Source organism: Adelges cooleyi, unplaced genomic scaffold (genome assembly GCF_023614345.1).
Source record: "Adelges cooleyi isolate 19-005CV unplaced genomic scaffold, UGA_ACOO_1.1 ACOO_flye_CR_arks_rails_tigmint_CR_PRNA_742, whole genome shotgun sequence".
Taxonomy (NCBI): domain Eukaryota; kingdom Metazoa; phylum Arthropoda; class Insecta; order Hemiptera; family Adelgidae; genus Adelges; species Adelges cooleyi.
The window spans coordinates 7461-30256 of record NW_026096450.1 but is presented as its reverse complement, the minus strand read 5'-3'; the positions used below and the strand labels follow the sequence as shown (position 1 = coordinate 30256).

Here is a 22796-nt window from a genome sequence, read left to right as displayed (position 1 = left end):
TATGTTAAACATACAAAATGTGTAACATCTAAATACATACATTCCGCTAGTAACCCTGTATACTATGTATGAACCTTAAGTACGCGTGTTAAAATCTTTCTAGTTTAATCGCCTTAAAATGTATACATCATTTACAATGGACCAAAACACCCTATATATTATGTTGGCATGAAAATAAAATTGACATTGGAATGTGTCATTATTCAAAAAATGTTGTGTAAAAACAGATTTATGAATAAATTAGGGTTTAAATCTATGTTTTTGATTGTTAGCCGTAAAATTATATTTCAACAAAATATTTGTATGATGAATTTTCCATTATGCATAAGTAAAAATCTGGTCTATCCATTATGCATTCTCCATTTTTTAGTATTGATATTTACCGACAACGGGGTAAAAACACTTGCTGTTCTTACACCGAACACATGTGTTATGTCTACTGCAGACAACTAAATTTTTTTGCGTTTAATACAACAACGTGTTTTTTTATTATTTTATCAATACACATACCCATTCCTACTTATTTGTACACATTTAAATATTAAAGAGGCCTCTATCATCAGGAGAATTACACCATTTCTGACGAATAATCAATAAGCTATATAAAATAATTATAACACCTTCAATTCTGATACCCCGTTACATATATTTAATATTTAAATTTAACACATAATTTATAAAGTGTGAAATTAGTGTGTGACTTTGGTTCTGTATTACGAACAGAAAATCGTAATAAAGAAAAAAAAAGATCTCCTTCACACTTATAATATTTATAGAAACCAAAAAAAAAAACGTATTTTTGTTCACTGTTGTCTGTTTACCACATTTGGTAATATATTTGAACTTTTTGTGAAAGAATTTAAATTGGTTTAGCTGTGACTTTATAATCGATAATACGTTTCAGAATATAATGATGCCACTGTTTCGGAAGTCAATTTATGATCATTATGGATGTCCTCAACATTTGTAAATAATGATAACAAATTCATAAAAAAAAAAAAAAAATGTCAATCTGAGTCACTGGGCTTCTATTATACCAATAGATTGTTAAATATCATCATTGACAATGTTGAAGTAATTTAGGACCTTTTTGTTGAAAATTTGTTTTAAGTTAGAACTCTTATGTATACATAACACATTAAACTAAAGAAATTTGGACTATAAGTACCAGTTTTAGTTTATATTTTTTTTTTTACTCAAGTTTTATAATATAATGTACACTATATAAAATAAATATATTTTTTTATAATAAATTCATAATAAAACTGTGTTCTTTTTTCTGAATAAAGATTCTGATTAAACAGCATTTAATTGAATTTCTTCACATTTAGCTTACAGCTCAAACAAAAATATATAACATGCGATCTGACGAACTACGGAAAACACAGTTACACAACATAATATTGCACAACAATATGTTAATTATACATACTACATAAATATATTTAAAATCGGTATGTAACATAGCTGTAATGATATATGTTTTTTTTAAATATGAAATCGCGAAAAAATGCATGAACGAAATAAAAAAAAATTCTACGATTTCACTCTATTAGGAATCTTTTTTTTTTTTAAGCAGAATTGATTAGATGATTTAATTAAAAGTGTTGATCAGCTACGAGTGACATTCTTTTTTTTTAAAACTTATCGTTGTAAAGCCAACAGAAGAAAGGTAAAATATAATAATATGTAAACATGACATATTTATTGTACACAAATATGTTTAACCGACAACCGGTTGCGCTGAAAATCGGTACCGACTCAATTATTGTGGATTCATCATCGGCTCTTACCGCAAGTTAAGTACACGTAGGTCGTCGTCGTCGAATAAACAAAATGGCGTCAATTAAAACCCTTATGTGTAGTAGTTTCAGAGTTAAGTTATTATCGAAGACACGGTTGTTCTTATTAATGATCTTACACCGCTATCAATAAATCGTGATAGTATTATTTAAACTGGTATAATATTCTATCTTTAATATTGCGCATCTTGCCAGATACAGGCAATATTGGTTCTTATACAAAAGCTCAGTAAAGACTGGAAAACATGAGAGCTAATTTGAGAATCTAAGATTTTCAAAGCCTCCTGAACTCACACAAGTTATTCGACCCATATTTATAGCATTTGTTTCAATTCAATATCAATACCGGACGATACACGTTACATTTTTTATACTAAAAAACACCATTTTTTTTTTATTTGTGTTTTTTATTAAGTTCTTTCCAATACATTGTGAAAATCTACTGTTAATACTGGCCTCACATACTTGTTCATTCGCAAAGCAGTTTTGATGGGAAAACATTTGTAATTTTCCTAAAGAAATGACTGTGATAGTCTAAAAATAAAAAAATGGCAATCAATACTAAGTATCCTCATTGCTGTATACACTATAGTTGAAGCTATAAATTAAGATTTGTATGAAAAATTGCTTATACTTTACTATTACCTATTGGTGTACAGAGATGATAATATCGTTCGGTTTGTACATTGTTGGAAGTCAATATTTGCATTTTTTTTTTATGATTAATTTTATTCCAGGCAGCTTTTGATTTGGTAATGACTTTTTCACAATTATTCAGGCCGGGCACTATTGACTGATATAACTATGACTGCCTGTAACCTAACCGTACCGTAAAGCGCCCGATACCGGTCTTTGCTTATACTCGCGTTTACCATAGTAAATCATCGACGACCCGTCAATCACGGATGGGCCACGTGTCATTCGGTTTTATCATCCGAGTTATCTTTATACGTCTTATTCCAGTGTGCAATGTACAGATCAAGTTGGATACACCGTAGAAAATATATAATAATACATCTTCATGTTAGATTAGACTTGGAGCCTGACAGTTCATACACTGTACACGAACGACATAATATGCATAATAATGCACTTAACAATATTCTTAAAAAAAATGTTAACATTGTACCTAAAGTGCAGTAGAATATACACTTATAAATGTGTTTTCATTAATGCTGCGTTTTATATATAAATACTTAGTATACTAATTTGGTTAGGTTAGATTTAAACAAGTATATCATAATATATTAGACCTATGAAAAAAAAAAATATATTATTATTGTTAATAATAATTAAGAATTTCGACTTTAATGTATACTTAATAAATATGTGTACAGTAATGAGGATGTAATGATAATTTTTTGATTGTCAGACTATCACAGTGATTTCTATAGATTTTATAAGTCTGAAGATAGGTCTAACATATTATACCTACAACAAGTGTAAAATACACTTCGAAACTATTCGCGGTAAAAAGTAGAACAGATGTTATTTAAAATAAAACATTCTATATATTTATATATGCTGGCAAATACTACTAATATAGGTACATGTGTATTAAAAACGGCTTGTTTATAACGTAACTGTTATTACATTTGTATCACCGCACCATTTCAGTGTTAAACAACATATTTCTCCGAACCGTTTTTGCTAATTTTTCCTGTTTCGAAGGATTTCTTACAGCTAATACAATATGTATAACCTGTATTTTACGGTTTTTGTGTTGATGGTCGTTGTGTTGGTTGGAACAATGAGCCAATCAGGACTACATAAAGTCATTTGGAATTTGACGATGGACAGCCGCCATTTACACTGCAGTGTAGGTATGATTTCCTACCCGGGTTTTGGCATGGTGTTGCCCGAAGTCAAAAACCTTGACAGAACTTCACTTATTGAATTTGGAAAACCAAATTTGCCGAGTCCTGCAGGTCGACACACAGGTAATAAACTTCTCATAGAAATTTAAATATTTTGCGCTTAAAAGTTTCTCCGAAATCTATTAAAATATAAAATACCTCTCTCAAAAAGTTATATAAGGAAGAACAAGTCAGTTGGAATTTGACGATGGACAGCCGCCATTTACACTGCAGTGTAGGTATGATTTCCTACCCGGGTTTTGGCATGGTGTTGCCCGAAGTCAAAAACCTTGACAGAACTTCACTTATTGAATTTGGAAAACCAAATTTGTTAGTCCTGCAGGTCGACACACAGGTAATAAACTTCTCATAGAAATTTAAATATTTTGCGCTTAAAAGTTTCTCCGAAATCTATTAAAATATAAAATACCTCTCTCAAAAAGTTATATAAGGAAGAACAAGTCAGTTGGAATTTGACGATGGACAGCCGCCATTTGCACTGCAGTGTAGATATGATTTCCTACCCGGGTTTTGGCATGGTGTTGCCCGAAGTCAAAAACCTTGACAGAACTTCACTTATTGAATTTGGAAAACCAAATTTGCCGATCCTGCAGGTCGACACACAGGTAATAAACTTCTCATAGAAATTTACATATTATTTTGTTTTTAACAGTTATATACCTACCCCACTAACCAGAACTTGTAAGTTTAAAATTAATTTTTGAATTTAACTCTATCGCTGTATTCTTCAAATGTATTTAACAGGTTGTTGGAACGACCATTCTGACTGGCATCCGAGAAATGGGCAAAGGCCTATTCGCAAAGGTGTGTTACGGAGTTGTGGTCAGTGCAGTAGCTATTATGCTGCTTTTTTCTAGTATTGTCATACTGGTACTCTTACTCGCGGCTATTGCACCTTTGCTACTTGTATTGACTTCTTATGCACTGTTGCTGAAACTTCTGACTATCATGGTATTTCTGCCGATGTTTCTAGTATGGATAATCGTCAGTGTCATTGTAATTTATATTGTTATTCATTTGAAACGTTCACATATCATATAATGTTATCATACATTAACAATTTTCACATAACTTATATTATTATTTGGTATAAACTAATTGTATATACTCCAAGCAGCTGTACGCCACAGCCATGGCGCGTAACCCGTCTTATATAACTTGGAACACAAACTACATAATATTGTAAAATAAAACGATTTTGTATTTCACAAGTTTACTGGTTTGTTTTTTTATGCAAATATATTTTTTAGTAATATCGCATGTTATGCTTTTGCAGTGTGTGTCACAATATTCTTTCAGCTGTGCGGTAGTACGCGACGGCCCATGATCTTAAGATTGTCCTAAGATACGTCATAGTAATATTATTATAAGGAAATATTGTTTAGAGGATTATACGCTATCATCGCCGACACGACGACGTCGTGGTGTTTTTTTATGTGCTGATCGATTTTTTAAAAACAAATCGTTGTATACGTTAACACGTCACCGGTCTTGTGCAAGTACTTATATACTTGGAACTATATACACAGGTCTACATAAAAGTCTGCGCGGTGTCTGGCTGACAAAATATATTATGTATTATTGGATCACGTGTGCCGCGGTGTGCTCACCCGCCGTCAATCGTCGCTCAAGTCAATTATTTTTCAAGACGGTATACTTACAAGTCAATCCGTCAAACGTCTTGCGAGGTCTCCGGTTTCGGTAAACGTTACTATATTGCCAACACGTGTTGTGATTCACAACCGCCTTGGGTAAACCGAAAAGTAGTGAGACCGGTGCCCTTTGGTCGTTTTAGTCGGTGCTGTAGTTTATTGAGGTACTGGTGTTTATTTTTTTTAATTTAACTCAATTATTCCAAAATTAGTTGGCGACAGGCGAATTTTTTTTCATTTTTTTCCCTCAAAATGTCTACATAATAAGTAGTGTGACCGGTCGGAGTCCTATTTTGGTTTTGGCGCCCAATTTCGAAACACAAACGCAATAATCATAATAATTATCACTGTAGTGCACCGTCGGATGACCGCGTACAAAACACCGTAAACGACCAACGTTTGTAACGGAAAACTAGGAGTAGGTTTTAATAAGTTGAACACTTTTTAGTTAATTGTAATATATATATATATATATATATATATATATATATATATATATAATAATATAAGAAAAGTATTATAGAGTAATTGGTTAATATTACAATAAGTAATTCAATACGTTAGCAATATAATAATGTTTAATAAATTTGAAGTTAATATAATAATAACTGCGTAGTGCAATCACTACTATTGGTAATCGACTACTGACTACTCGACGCCGTCACTCTACTCGAATATAATAAAATAATGCAATTAAAACAAAAGTATAATTAAATTATTTGAAGGGGACACCCATCGGTCACGTCTTAGTAACAATGCATAGACGCAAAGGAGGACATGCCCTTATAGGGACACATGTGCAATACGTGGGTTTACTACATCACCGTCATTATATCACAATAGTAATTTCTACGGCTCACTCGGATTTTTCTCTAATTAGCTGTACATTATGATTTTAATAAAAATTAACTTTTCTGGAACATAGAAAAACAAAACTTTAATAAACTTTTTTTCTATAGAAATTATTAAAGTGCTTTTTTAACTGAAAATGGTCGATAACCAAATCTTAATGACTACTTGTTAAGTTATTAAGTATTATTTTACACTCGGTGTAAAAATGTTTACAATAACAATTTGTCGTTTGTGTCTTTTTGTTGTTTATTTTAAGTGAGCATCACGAGAGAAATGTACAGCACAAATAATATCAGAAATGACGGATCGTTATCCGTGGTCGTTGTTTTTGCCATATGGCTTAAAAGTAAATCGAATGCTTTCGACATTAGCCAGTAAACTCACGTATACGTTATATGGAACAAAAGTTAACAATCGAGCAAACGAGACAAGTTCTATTGATCGATTGACAATATGGTATTGTACAACATAGCACTATGTTGTATAAACAGGAATTAAAATCAAATTGGAGGTTGTCATAATACGCAACTATTATCATTCGATAAATGTTAAATGTCATCACTATTACATTTGTAGTAGTGTAGTATCATAAAATGGCACATCGGTGATTGGTTGTTACAACATCTTGCAATAAAAAAAGGATCACAGCCAAAAAGGTTTAAACAATTTTTTTAAAGGACTTAAACGAATCAACTAATTTAGAACTGGCATGAAAAATAAAAATAATCATATTAAACTGGCTAATTGTATTTATAAAAGTTAAGTTAAGATACAGCAAGGTCGAATTTAATAATTACTATTGTTAAAATGATCTCTTTTATTAATTCAAGATATAAAAAACTGTATCTTCACATCTGGCAATCTCATTGGTATACGTAGAATAAGAAATGGACTTAAATAAGAAACAATTGTAAGTTTTTACCACTACATTAATTGTCGTTTATGTTTACTTATAATTAGTGAGTGGCTCTTTTCCATAACGTACCATTGTTAAAATTTAAAAAGTCCACACGTGTTCTTATTGTAAAAATAGTGGGAAAATAAAAATAAAATATCTATCTGAAGATACTCTGGAAAATTGAATGGGTTAAATAAGAATGGAAAAAAGTTACAGTGTATACAGCAAAAAAAAAAGCCCACAATTGAAAATATGAATTACAAATCATAAAAACATAAGATTTTATTTATAGTACAGGTATACAACAAGATTGACATTCAAAATATTAAGTACAAATTAAACAATTGAATATATTAAATACAAATCATACAAAATATTATTTATAGTACGAGCCATTATACAAAGTTAACATTGGTATAAGAAAAAAAAAGACACACCAATGTCGATCCGGGAACACTTAAATTCAACTTAATATGTTGTATTAAGTTAATCTTACGTCCTAGTTTGTAGGACTAGGACATCCGGATATCGACAGCTTGGGCGGCCACGTAACAGACTATGGTGGACTTGTACATCTAAGTAGAAAACAATACAACGTTGGTAGACACTATAAAATAGGGTACTACCATAATAGTACAAGTAACCTACTATGAAATTTATTTCGCCTTATCGCCGGACTTTGCAGCAGCATTCCGCTTGCGACATATCTTTGACAAAGTGTCAACTTCCTTTTGTAGTGTTTGGATTTTACTCGTCAACATTTCCACATGCCTATTGTAGCCTTTTTTATCAGAGTCCATCTTTTTGCGCAGCTCAGTTTCGGCGGCGAAACGTTTTTCTCTCAGATCAAAAATCTATCAACAAAAAAAAATTCAGGGTATTTCACAAAAGAATCTCCCTCGTTCGTTCGAGCCCTAACCGGAGCGCTGTAAATTTCTACTTACCAATTTGTTTTTGGTGAAAATTTGCGCATCTTTTTGCTTTGATGACTGTTGCATCTTAGCTAATTGTTCTCTTAGTTCAGCAATGGTAGCCGTGCAAGAGGCATGTAGGTCGACGGGTTTGTGCATTTTAAACGGCGGTGGAAGCGAGTAATCCGGTCCACCGTCGTCGGATCTGCAAACATGAGAAAAACCAAATAATTTTTATAATCATTTTCATAGTTAATCATCAACCGACCTTCCACGTTTTCCAGACAACGCTGGCTTCGCTTCAGCGAGGTGTCCGTCGAAGGACTTGAAGTCACTCATTTTTATTATAGGTATAAATGAAAAAACAAAGGATGCACAATTTATATATTATGCGAACAATTTATGATATGTGAAAACACAACCAAGACTAACGGAGTTGCTTAATATGTAACAAATCGTGGTTCCTAAGACACCGGCGCCTTGACGATCCGAATAATGACAATAATTCGATCACAATAATTATCAATATATACAAAATATACATCTAATGGTAGGTCTTCGGATATTTCACACAAACTATTTAAATGTAGTACTATTTTATTTAAATTAAAGCTGTCATCAATAGTCGAACGTGAAAATAAATCAATATGAAATGTATCGACTAATTCCATACCTCTAATCATAGGAGAATTTCGAATAGTACATATTAAAAAGTATTTTGTTGTCTAAATATTATACTTGGCGTTGCATCTGGGCCAGGACACATCATGTTTTAAAATTTAAGCGGTTTAGATTTTCTAAAAAAAACTATTTTAACAGCATTGGACCAAAGCGATTATAAACTAAATATTATGGGAGATTATAATATCACCTAATAAAAACAAATTTTAAATTTACATGAGTGCACGAGATTGCCAATGACATAAAAATGATTATTATATACAGCAGAAACATTTTATTTAGTCCATAACCTCTCAGTTCAGCAACACTGCTCTTTTATTTGTATTATGACTTGACACTTGGCCAGTTTATTATTACTTTATTCATTGGAATATCGATTAAGGAATAAAATTAGCAAAATTTAATTAAAAAACTTACCTCCATCAACACCTGAAAGGTGACAATTAATTTTTTGAATATATAAAAACTTCTATGAAACTTTTGTGTGTATATTTTTTTTAAATTGCTCAATTTTATTGCCTTACCTTATAAAACAAAAATACTACACTTTACTGTTATTGTCTTTGTTGTTTATTTACACGAATAAATAGGTAGCAAAGATGAGTATCAGTGATCCCTGGATCCAGAGTGACGGACAATCTCAATAAAGACTTTAGCCTAGTTACACTTAGCCTAAGTAACAGCATCATATTTTGATTTACAAATCGATCAAGTAGTGCAGGTATGTGTATAAATAAACACGGTTACTATATTTAACCCTTTTTTTTAATGACTTAAGTGGTACACTCTGAACTGTGCAAAATATAACACCTAAATTATTCCATTTGAACGGCGCAATTTGTAGTGTTAATTACATATTCGAGATCATCTCGTCGATGATCTTTTCAATGGCAAAAACATATTGATAAATGAACCCCTTTCAGACAAGTTGGTTAATAGATGTAGTATTATACCTTGCCTGTCAAAGTGATTTTAAAACGCCTACAATAGAAAAGATAAAGGACAATATTACTTGTGAATAACTAAGCGTTGTTGTTATATTTGGGTGAGTTTTGTGCAAACGATGAATCACCAACATTGTCCGATAGATTTTTTTTTCGCGAGCAATCCAAATGTGTGTTTAAAATATTGTCATAGCACGTCAAGTTTTTGAGAAAATAAATTTTAAAATCGACAAAAACCCCTAAAAACCCGCCATTTCAAAAATGAAAATTGTTCTCATCAAATTGAACCACTATAAAAAAAAACATGAGATAATAAACACCCCATAAGACTTATAGCATGGATCTTTGACGGCTTACAACCCTGAAGTTACTAAAAAAAATATAAAATAAAATACATTGACCAAAAGTATATATTTTTTGGTTTTTTGAGTTGAGCCTTCAGTCTATTAGCGTTATCCAGGAGACAACACATGGAGTTTGACTGATTAGTCTCCCAAAACATGTGTGTGCTTGTGTACACTGTTTATAAATGGTCAAAAAAATTTTTTTCAATTTTAATAACTTTTAAAAATAATTAAAATAATGTCAAAATTTAAATAGTTGCTGGTAAAAATTAAAATTAAACCGATTTCACATAGTCAAATCTACTAATTTTTTTTGTTGATGTTTGATAATCTGCTCCCGTAAAAATGGTTCTTTTTCCAATGTTTTTTTTACATGGTTTTGTTGCATTGCTTCGTATTTTTATGTAGGTATCTGACTGTATGCCCAGAAGAGTGTCAACAAGAGTAAAAATATTCGGATGTCCTGGGTGAAACAATGCATTTAATTTTGCATGAAAACTTTCACAACTGTTAGTTGTCCGATTAGTGTTTGCTGACAAATCACACCAAATTTTTAAGGGGAAACTGTCCAAATTCATTGTCAATGTAATTATCTAAAATGTAATCTGTGAAACTGTCAATTCAAATCACATCACATGGTTCACCATCAAATCTTCCGTGAAACATTCAACTATGTCATTTTCGTTTGAAAATGGAAACCCGAAAAAGTACTTGAGATATCTACTTTTCTCCGAATTAGACTTATGTTCCTTAGACAGACCCAACTTCTGAATTTTTCGCCACCAGCTTTATTTTACCAACACCATTTTTCGGGACTCAATTCAATATAGTCCGTCCAAATTCCCTACTAATAATAGCAAAGGACACTATGCTTACGATCTTATCTACGTAATAAAATCAAACATATTAAGATAATAAACAGGACTCAATTCAAATAACTAAAAGTAGGATGGACTCAATTTGATGTTATCCGTTTAGACGATCGTTTTTTCTCAAAAAAAAAATTGTTTTCTAAAAATTAAAATAAGTATTTTTTTAAGGTAAATAACGGCTATCACAGTGTGTCCGTTTTACAAATAATTTTCAATAATATACGGTAATTTTGCGTTCCCATAGGCGGCGGCACGTGGCGGGACGCCCGGCTGGGACAACGGAACGGGGCAGGCGGTCGGCGCGACCAGGCCGCGGCGCGCGCGGAAAGCTCACCAGCCCGTCGCGGCGGCAATATATTATTATCAAAAGATTTCATCGATTATTTAAAAAAAAAAATGATGTATACTTATTCTCCTAAGATATCTAATAACGACCGAAAAATAACTTTCATTTTCAAATCACATAATTTATTTTTTTACACAGCATGACAATATTAGATAGGTTATAACAATACAAATTCATTTAATACATATTAATAAATTTTACATTTTAACAAAGTTTGAAGTACAACATCACACAGTCACAAGTACAACATAATTAAACAATTGAAAATAATTATATACAAAACATAAAAACACAAAATTATTTATATCACAAAGTATTATACAAGGTTAACTTGTGTACAAGAAAAAGGATTACACATTGAATTTATATTCAAAGTGTAATCCTTTTTACGATATTTAAATATTAATTTATATAAATATCACTACAAAATAAATACATGGTTACCAAATATTATACGTTTACCACCACGCCGTAAACAAATATAAAGTTGGTAGTAGCTACCCATATGGAATTTATTTCGCCTTGCCGCCGCACTTTCCACTCAGTTTGGGGTTGCTTTTGGTCAAAGCGTCAACTTCGTTTTGTAGCGTTTGGACTTTATTCGTTAACATTTCCGCTTTCCTGTTATGAACTTTTTTTTCGGAGTCCATCTTTTTGCGAAGCTCAGTTTCGGCGGCGAAACGTTTTGCTTTCAGAACGAAAATCTATCAAAGAAAAGAAAAATTCAGGATGGAATCTCCTTCGTTCGTTCGAGCCCTACCGGAGCCGGTGTAAATTTCTACTTACCAATTTATCTTTCATAAAAATTTGCGCATCTTTTTGCTTCGACGTTTGTTGCATCTTAGCTATTTGTTCTCTGAGTTCAGCAATGATAGCTGTGCAAGAAGCATGCGGGTCTTCGGGTTTATGCATTTTAAACGGCGGCGGAAGCGAATAATCCGGTCCACCGTCGTCGGATCTGCAAACATGAGAAAAACCAAATAATTTTTATAATAATTTTCAGAGTTAATCATCAACCGACCTTCCACGTTTTCCAGACAACGCTGGCTTCGCTTCAGCGAGGTGTCCCTCGAAGGACTTGAAGTCACTCATTTTATTATAGGTAAAATGAAAAAACAAAGGATACACAATTTATATATTATGCGAATAAATTATGATATGTGAAAACACAACTAAGACAAACTATGTTCCATAATGAAACAAACCGTGGTTTCTATGATACCGGTGCCTTGACGATCCGAATAATGACAATAATTCGATTACAATAATTATAAATATATACAAAATATACATCTAATCGTAGGTCTTTGGATATTTCACACAAACTATTTAAATGTAGTACTATTTTATGAAATGTATCGACTAATTCCATAATTCTAATCATAGGAAAATTTCGAATAGTACATATTAAAAAGTATTTTGTTGTCTAAATATTATACTTGGCGTTGCATCTGGGCCAGGACACATCATGTTTTAAAACTTAAGCTGTTTAGACCTTCTAATATTTGATCATTTAAAGTTAATATACATTTATTAAAATCGACAGAGAGCATGTTGATTGATATTTAAATTGCTGAACATACCATTCCGGTCTAATGTTGCAACATGTGTGATCTTATATTATAGTTATTACAATACATAAAGTCATACATTTGTTTCTTTATAATTTAGATGTTGAGATAATAAGACTATAATAATAAACTAAATAGGTAGCAAAGATGAGTATCAGTGATCTCTGGATCAAGAGTGACGTACAATCTCAATAAGGACTTCAGTCAAGTATACACTCAGCCTAAGTAACAGCATATTATCTTGATTTACAAATCGATCAAGTAGTGCGCCAGTGTGTGTATAAATAAACACGGTTACTATATTTAACCCTTTTTTTTTTTTATGACTTAAGTGGTACACCCTGTAACCGTACAAAATATAACATCTAAATATTTCCATTTGAACGGCGCAGTTTGTAGTGTTGAACACTACACACAGAACGAAATCTAATGTCTATTTGACTTTTAAATTGTCTCGGTAAGTAAATAAGTCAAACATGGCCACACCGTAGGATAATAGTTCTATGAATACACCTCCAGACATTCGCCGACTTATATACAACACCACTAGTACTTTAGTTCAGCCAAATTACATAGAAACATCTTTTAAAAAAGCCACTCAAAGCTTAGCCAAAATACAAAATTGCCAAGTACACTCATAACCCAGCTGCTATATGTGTTAGTGTTGGGAGAGTTTGATTCTTATTTTTTAAGATACATTGTTTTATGGGTGCAACACATTTGAGATCATCTCGTCGATGATCTTTTAAATGGCAAAAACATGTTGATAAATGTACCCCTTTCAAACAAGTTGGTTAATAGATGTAGTATTATACCTTGCCTGTCAAAGTGATTTTAAAACGCCTACAATAGAAAAGATAAAGGACAATATTACTTGTGAACAACTAGGCGTTGTTGTTATATTTCGGTGAGTTTTGTGCAAACGATGAATCACCAACATTGACACGGTTACTATATTTAACCCTTTTTTTTAATGACTTAAGTGGTACACTCTGAACTGTGCAAAATATAACACCTAAATTATTCCATTTGAACGGCGCAATTTGTAGTGTTAATTACATATTCGAGATCATTTCGTCGATGATCTTTTCAATGGCAAAAACATATTGATAAATGTACCCCTTTCAAACAAGTTGGTTAATAGATGTAGTATTATACCTTGCCTGTCAAAGTGATTTCAGAGATAAGAAACAAGATTTTCGAGGGAACTTTTAAACATCAGTCAGAAAACAATTTACACGGCTTTAAAAATTGTATTTTTACATTAAATCATATTGATCTATGCATCGTCGATAATACAAAACACATATTAGGTTTCCTTTGGAAATGTTGTCCTCTATTAAATTTATTTGAAAATAAAAATGCGTACTCTATAAATCGCAAATTTCATCTAGTTGGTACTTTGAGGGGGGGGGGGAAGTTGAAAAAGTTTAATTCTTCACAGACGAAAGTTGAAAAAACAAAAAAAAAAACCGTACGAGTTTTTAAGTTAGAACTTTTACTGGCTATAGTTTCGAGAAAAAGAGTCAGATCAAGATGAAATGTATAAGAAATAATTATTTTGTATGCCCGCATACGGCAGTTGTATAAAATTTAAACTATACCCATTTCCCACCCCCCTAGGGGGGGTACAAGTTGTTTTGTTTTTCGGGGTTTTTCGCCGTAATTTTAAGACATTTGGGTTGAAAATTTGGCAGTAGTTGGAACTCATATGTATCCATAACATAATAAACGGAAAAAAAATTCGGCACTGCAGTTTTTTTTTAATTGCCGGAAAACTGTGTTTTCGTAGATTGCGTTTATTTTAACAAAAACACCTAAAATCTTTAAAAAAAATTTATCAAATCTTTAAAAGAATTTTATGTTTATCTATGCAGAATGATACTATTAAGTTTTGTGCTCAAGTACCACTTTTGACTTTAAGTTTGAACAAATTCAATTTTTTTTTTTTTTAAACTAAAAAACACGGTGTACCAGATATGAGAAACGAACAGACACTAAAAACTGTCAGGAGGACTGTTGTTTTTTGGATTCAGATTAAGTGTTGGTTTTTATGCAGTATACCGCCCCAAAATGTATTTTTTATTACACAATTTTTTTAAAGGAGAACTAATGTTTTGCATATTGTTATACTGTTATTCATTTAAAGAGATTCACGCTTCATTGTTTAAATTATCTTATATAAGATATGTAATCTGCTTCGTGCTAGTTTAATTTTTTAGTTTATAATTTTGTAGCTCTAATTTTGTATAAAATATTTCATTATTTTATTATTGTGTTCAAGTTAAGATATATTTTAATAGTATTTAAAAGTGGTGAATGATAGTACTTTACTTTATGACTAGAATCAAATCTCGTGAACATTTAACATCATGATACTGCTCCTATACTATTATTAAAAAAACACAATTTTTAAAATCTCCGTAAAAGGTTATTGTTAAATTACAGGCAACAGCCGACCGCTAGTGACTATACACGTTAGTAGTATGTAACTAATAAGTAATAAATGTAGGTAAAATTTATTGTTTTGTCCATCACAGAACCAGTATACGATTTAATTTTAAGGATGTATGAAAAGGTTTTTTTTAGTTGCATTTTATTTTGTACATTGTCCATCTAGTAAAATAGAAGTATAATATAGCTTTAAAATAATGTAATCTATGAAGTATAAATAGTTTGTGTGAGATTGCTCAAATGGAAGTATATAATACCTAAATATTAATTTTATTGAGAATAAGCAATTATAATTTAAACTATGGAGTACAAACGATTGAAACATGAATCGACGACCATTCCAACAAAATTTAACAAGACATTGTATATGTGTTATTTGGTCCACTACGTTTTTGCAAAAAAAAAAAAAAACAGTACAGTGGGGTCGGGGCATAGTGGGGACGGAGCATAGTTGGATCGGGGCATAGTGGGGATGGGGAGGTTACAGATTTACAGGAATTTTTTAATCTGAAAGTGATAAAATCACTTTCGAAAAAACGCTTCGATACAAATCGGTAGTTAGTATTTCTAGCCAGTACAATCCAAACCAAACACAGTATAAATCAGTTAAGTTAGAAAGTTTTAAACTGAGGTTCTGTATTTACCAATAAGCATCAAAGCGATTATTTGAAAGTGATTTTATTCAATTTTATCACTTTTATTTATAATAGTTCCTGTAGACCTGTGACCTCTCCGTTTCCTCATTGTTTTGATTCCATTAAGCCTATACTCTACTGTACTAGTCCTCTCGGATAAAATCACTTATGCCACGACCCCACTGTACTGGTTTTTTTTTTACTTGCCTTTTTCTATCTAACTTTTTATGAGACCAAATTTGAAGTTTCTAATATTTTAATTTTAATATTTTACTTTTATTATTATTGACTAAAACAATATCCCGCTACTGTAAAACTTTGTTTGACACTGTGACAACTTTTATTTTTCTGTTGTCAAATTTAAACCACTAATCAATTTAAAATCATCATTAATAATATAGACATACATAATTTATTAATATGGTCGTTATTTTAAACACAAAAAAAAAGAAATTTAACTGTAAAAGATTAGTTAAATTATTTTAGCGGCTCGTTTTGTTATCAATTTTTATCAATATTTTTCAATACTTTGAAAATGTTAACCTTCATTCCTTATACGAACATAAAAGTTTTTATTTCATAAAATATATGTAGACGAACAATTTTAATACATTGTAGTGTTTGAATTTTCAACAATCTATTCGTTTACTATGACTGTAATGATGTTGTTTATGGTATATGTGTGTTTTGGTGGAATTATTGAATTTACGGCGTTTCGTATAGGCAAACTGCAACGCCGGAATGTTCTAAGGTCGGTATAAGGAACGGCGCGGCGTTGTTTTTGTACACCAGTACGGAAAACGACCGTGCTATGACTTATAAAATAAATGAATAAACTGACAAGGGAAAAAAGAGGACGTACATCAGAGTTTTGCTGATTCTTATTCGAATAAAACGTTTTTTGAGTAATTTGTGTACAATTTATTTAAGTAGAAAAATCATTCGAATTATTTTTTTGAAAACTATTTGAATAATTGTTTTACAATTTTTTCGAATAAAAAATTGTCTTCCTACATATAATGGTAAAGTATACTTTGTTTTACTTCCCATTGTCAATTATGTCCAATTTCTTAACCAATGGGCCATTCGTTTTTTCTTATAAATAGAGAAAAGTTACATTTATAACTTCAAAACCACAGTAAATTCATCTACATACATGCATTTAAATTATTTAGCTTTACAAAATAATTTTAAAAGATCAGACAACATAACTTTCTTATTTATAAAACAAAAGTAGTTATAATAGTAGTTACATAAATTTATATGTCACTGGGCCTTGGTCTATATTGTATTATTAAAATAAAAATGAAATAAAATAAGTACAAAATAGTTACAATATAATTTAAATTATCAAAAAAAAGTCGTGCATTTAGAAATAATTAATTATACTTATCTAATCAAACATAAGTACAAATAAAGTTACAAATGTTTTTTTTAAATATCCTAATAAACAAGTTACAATTAATAAAAAAAGCTACAAATTACTTTTTATAAAATTGTGTTTTTTCCATAATAATTATTTTGTGTTATTTGGAACAATAAATTATTAATTGAAACTTAACAATATTGGATATTGTCTTCAACAAAACTATAGCGTTCCGAATTAGTATTCAGGAAAGTAAGTAATTGTTTTTGTGTTAATTTGTTAATTTTCTTTCTTTTTTTGACGATACATTTCCCGATCTTAGATAACTTTTAATATATAAGATGTTATTCTAAACTAATGGTATAATACTATTCTCAATTAATATTAGTGTCTATATACTTTTTTCCACATCTCGTCACGTTCACTAATTATTATTACTATACACATTTATATGATTGTTTGTGTTCGTGCGATTAGGGTAAGTTTTTTAGGACGTACTTATTTAATTTAACTTTAAAAAAAACAGTAAAAGACTTATATTGTTGGGTTTTACAATGGTTCTCGCTAGTATTTCTTTATTGTTAAAGGACAGTTTATAAATAGTCACAGAACCTTAAGTGTACTGTTGGTAGTACTAAAAAAAATCTAGACTTGTTCATTTTTTTCAAAAGGTAAAATATGTTTTCGAATACCTATGTTTGTATATTCTTAAAGTTATTTCAAATCAAAGTCACACAGTGTTTTAATTATATCTTAGGACTAAGTAAAATATTGTCACTTTTTAGATAAAATAACATTAAAATTTTTAATAATAATTTCACCGTTTGGTCGTCAAGGCAATTTTTGTCTTGTACCTTGTAAACAACACGGTTTTCTTCGCATTTTGATCTTGACAGCCCGGATAAACACTTTGAATTATTCTAACCAACCTCTGTTAAATCAAAAAGCTTACTTCGATTATCATATCAAACTTATACTTACTTATTCTTGTTATTTACACTTTTATTGCATAATTATTTTCAGTTTTTTCTACATTTTTTATTATTTTTGTATATTTACATTCTGTATTTACTTGTAACACTTTTGTATTTTGTGTTAATTGTTTTTTTGTTTATTTCATTGTTTTTTTTATATATTTATTAAGTTTCATTCTTTTGATTTTTTATACAACGGTGACCGATTACAGGTAAGTTCTTATTTTAAGATGATGTTATAAACTAAAGATAAAATACTATTCTCAATTAGTACAATAGTGTCCACATACTTTTTTTTCTCTTCTCGTTACGTTTTTATATTTAATAATTATTTCTATGATACACATTTTTATGATATGTGTTCGTACGACTAGGTTTAGATTTTTAGGATGTACTTATTTAATAAAACTCTAACAGTCATAGAAATTTAAGTGTTCTGTTGTTAGTATAGATACTAAAAAACTGTTTTAGAAAAAAATGCATTTTTAGTTAGTAAAAAAAATTAATTTAACAACATGCGTCGGCTGTATATTGTAGCTTTCTTGATCCGACGTTTTAATAATATTTATTACTGAAGGAATTTTGAAAAAGAAAAGCTGATAATTTTATCTTACCAAAAGCAATTTAATAAACTAAATGACTAATTATTTTCACTTTTAAAACTTGTACATTTTTTTTAAAACATAAAATATGTTTTTCAATATGTACATATAATATTCTTAGAGTTGTCTCAAATCAAAGTCACGCGACATGCGTTCGGAGCTTATTTTTTAAACACAGTATTTGAATTATATTATCATAGGACTAAGTTAGAAAATATTGTCACTTTTTAGCTAAAATGGCACCGTTAGAAAGAGATCCACCCAAATTCTTATTTGATCATATAACAGACATAAACGAAGACTTTTTGACGGACGACGAAGAAGACTTATTTCCAGAACGCCTTATATACAAGTACTAAAGCTTGACAAAATAGTAGCTGGCTAGTCGAGTTTAACAACAGCTAGTGTTAATAATACAATTGTTTTTTTATGTATAATTCGTTTTAGCGACATAGACACAAGAGATAGAGACACGGACGAAGAGATTGACATAAACACCGACGAGTTAAATAACTATATACCTGAAATAGTATTGGAAGTCATTAGACAATGGAGTACATACTTTAATAGTGCTGTTCCGCCACTTGTCAACAACCATGACAGAAAGACAGAGGACAGCGATGACGAGTCAATTGAGACAGACGAAACCGACGACAGAGAGACGGAAGACAACGATGACGAGTCAATTGAGACAGACGAAACCGACGATAGAGAGACAGAGGACAACGATGACACAGAGACAGAGGACAGCGATGACAAAGAGACAGAGGACAACGATGACAAGTCAATTGAGACAGACGAAACCGACGACAGAGAGACAGAAGACAACGATGACAAGTCAATTGAGACAGATGAAACCGACGACAGAGAGACAGAGGACAACGATGACGAGTCAATTGAGACAGACGAAACCGACAAAATCCACGACGACGACGAATATTCCCGGAACTTCATGCCCACATACAGCTTCGATGCAAGGCTTGCATATTTCAAGTAAGTGCGACCGCTTGGTATTACATTTTTCATATTTTGTGCACCATATAGCTTATCATTGTAAATTAATGTGTACATAAAAAAAATGATTTATTTCCTTCCGGCTGGGTGATCATATTTTGTTATCATTGATGACGACTTAGATAACCTAATCCGAGAAATAGTATTAGAAAACAAATGAAATACATACTGTAATACTTTTAGCGCCATTCGCCCGCCTGTCAACGAACGCCGACCAGTTGAGTCAGACTCGGACGACCCGCAGCCGTGCTCATCATCAGGTCTGAAGAGACCGCGTTTAGACTCTGATGATGAGCAACCCAGGTCAACAAAGCGGAGACGGCCAACGTCGTACCAGTCAGAAAGCGAAGAAAGCGAGTCGGACAACTTTTAATAGTACTCCAGCCGATAAACTGTGGCCGGCAAGTCGGTGAAGCCGTTGGCGGACACGTGTGCTGTAGTAGCGCGAGATGCTGCAGCCACTGTCTCCGTCCAATCGCATCCCGAACTTGTCCGGCCGGCCTGTTGAGGAAGACGTGAAGTAGTAATCCAGACGATGGAAACGAAGGGACAACTCGGGAACGACGGTGACGGTGCAAGCCAGTAGCGCGAAATGCTGGCCCACCGTCCCATCTAACCGTATCCTGGACAGTCTGTCGGGGAAGATGTGTAGCGGTGAAGCAGACGGCAGTACTCCAGACAATGAGTGACGAGGAGACGATGAAATATTTTCAATTGAATTTCAGAACAAAATAATAATAATACATGTATTATATGTTCATTAAATATTATTATTATTCAATATATTATGTATATTGCAATTTTGGATTCTAAAATTACTTTACCACTGATGGCAGAGACGTGCTCGGTGGCAAACTATTGGGCACATTTGAACCTGGTAATCTACTTTTTGTATGCGGTGGCCGTCGGAAGACAGTTTACGTTTTTTAATTAGATTGGATTTACTGCGGTGGAACAAAAAATGATATAGGTGATTTGTTTATTTCTTTAATTGAGTAGTAGTAAAACATTGCTTTGAAACATGAAATATATAAAGCACGATAACTATAATCTTTTGAGTTTTGAGGATCCCGGAGCTGTGTGTTAAATTTTTTCTTATTTAGTAATTTATATTTTTTCTATATTAAATAAACAATTCACATGGGACACGTCTTATAAAATGATTTAAATATTTTAAAAATATTATCAAAGGTGCTTGATGCGACTTGTTCTAGAATACTATATTATATAAATCGACATAAAAAATTTTCACTCCACTCCAATAGTCACGTCCCGACATAATATTATACCTGAAATAATGAATAAATTAATAAGCATTTTTACGTCGACTTAGGCGGCACAGAAACACTGCCTATATAACTTTTTTTAAAACATTTCTAAAAAATAGTAAAAAAGTGAACACTTAAAAAATAACAATTTCACTACAAGAACAATTTACCAATCAATTGTAGTACAGTTTATTTAAAATGTCAATTACTTGGAAAGCAACCGAAAATCAACTAAAATTTTAAATAATGTTGAATATCCTTCAACAAATTATATATACTAGTCAGTATATATAATATTATACGAAGATAAGAGAAAGACGGTTCATACTTGCAGTGGGTTAATTTCTAGCATAGTATGCGGAAAAAAAAATATATATGGTTACCTACTTATAGTTAATAATAAAAATCTGTGGCTTGAAGCAAGAAGGCCAAGATTTAAGGTGTTCATGTTAAAATGTACAAAATATTCGCACAGCTTGTTGATGTGTTTCCGAAACGGGGAAAATGCTTTGGATGAAGTATTATCATTAAAGTTTAGTCCAGTGGCGGCCGACTACAGTACTCTATAGGTATTTTGTTTTATTTACAGACTGTGCTGATGTATAAGAGGAAAAAAAACTCCTCTTGTCCAATTAGAAATACTCATGAACCATATATTGTGTTTCGTGGCGCTCAACCGTTCCTAATTCTAACTAAACATTTATTCGGAAAACACAAAGCCATAATAAGAGATAAGAATGTTTGATAACAGATGAAGAGCCACAAGATGTAAAGTAAAAATCGACCATTCAGCCCCCACAGAGAAAATTGTAAGTGTACTATAAAAAATGTAAAAAAAAACAGTTATATCTGTTCGGTAGACATGCCAAAAAGTGCCTTTAATAACTTTTATTTTTTTATTAAACTTTCGCCATAACTCGGATCCACAATTTCTTATTGATAATTATTGTAAAATAAACATTATAAACAAGTTGGAACTCTTGTAAGGGCTTCAAAATTAAGTTAGGTGTAATATAATTTCCCTTAACGGCTTTTCGTTAACGTTTTTTCATGTTAAAGTAGTTTTTATAATTTTTTTTTTTTTTTTAATGTAAATATTTCAGCTAAATTATAAAATTTATTGATCAGATTATATTGTTCTCTGCGTCAGACATTTTTTAACGGTTCGTCATTTTCGCCTAGTTGGCATTACTTTTTTAAAGTAGCATAACGTTATTGCAAATTATACAATACCATTACCCTTTATGTTATGTATATTCACATTGATAACCGGTACAGTTCTCTTCAGACGCCATTCACATGGTAGCCACCGGTTGTTTACGTTTTTCATGCGTTGCAATTATTTTTTTATTAAATAGTGTACATCTATTGTAATCTTCATTTAAAGTTGCACATTGTGTATTATTTATAACCTTTGTAGTATTACAATTATCATGTAATAAAACATCCAAACAGGACAGAAATCTAGTACAGAAACCTAAATATTATACACTTGGTTTGTTAAGGTTACACGAGCCCCGAATAATAATTATTACTTCAATGACTGTTTAAATATTTAAGCACAATCCATCGAACCGTTATAAGGTCTAATGTAATAAACCGCACCACTGCCTGTTCACTAAACTACCCTTTCTCGCTTTCCCACATTGGCCCAAAATAGGGTAATTTTAACAGATAGCACATTTAATTCAGTCTTACCATACAGACAGTTGCCAAAAGCTATCAACGAATGA

General features: G+C 31.4%; 1 protein-coding gene across 1 annotated transcript; it reads left to right on the top strand.

Moving 5' to 3' along the window:
* Positions 1 to 19017: 19017 nt before the first annotated feature.
* LOC126845308 (uncharacterized) lies at positions 19018 to 19636 on the top strand. Its single transcript, XM_050583956.1, has 3 exons — positions 19018 to 19133; positions 19229 to 19564; positions 19633 to 19636. Exons 1-3 carry the CDS (start codon positions 19018 to 19020, stop codon positions 19634 to 19636), a joined length of 456 nt encoding a protein of 151 aa, XP_050439913.1.
* Positions 19637 to 22796: the final 3160 nt, after the last annotated feature.

What these genes read in the sequence shown, in the direction of transcription:
- LOC126845308 (XM_050583956.1), top strand. Translation starts at nt 19,018, where the DNA reads ATGGCACCGTTAGAAAGAGATCCACCCAAATTCTTATTTGATCATATA. An exon ending in CCAGAACGCCTTATATACAA is followed by an intron (nt 19,134 to 19,228) that starts GTACTAAAGCTT and finishes AATTCGTTTTAG; the next exon opens with CGACATAGACACAAGAGATA.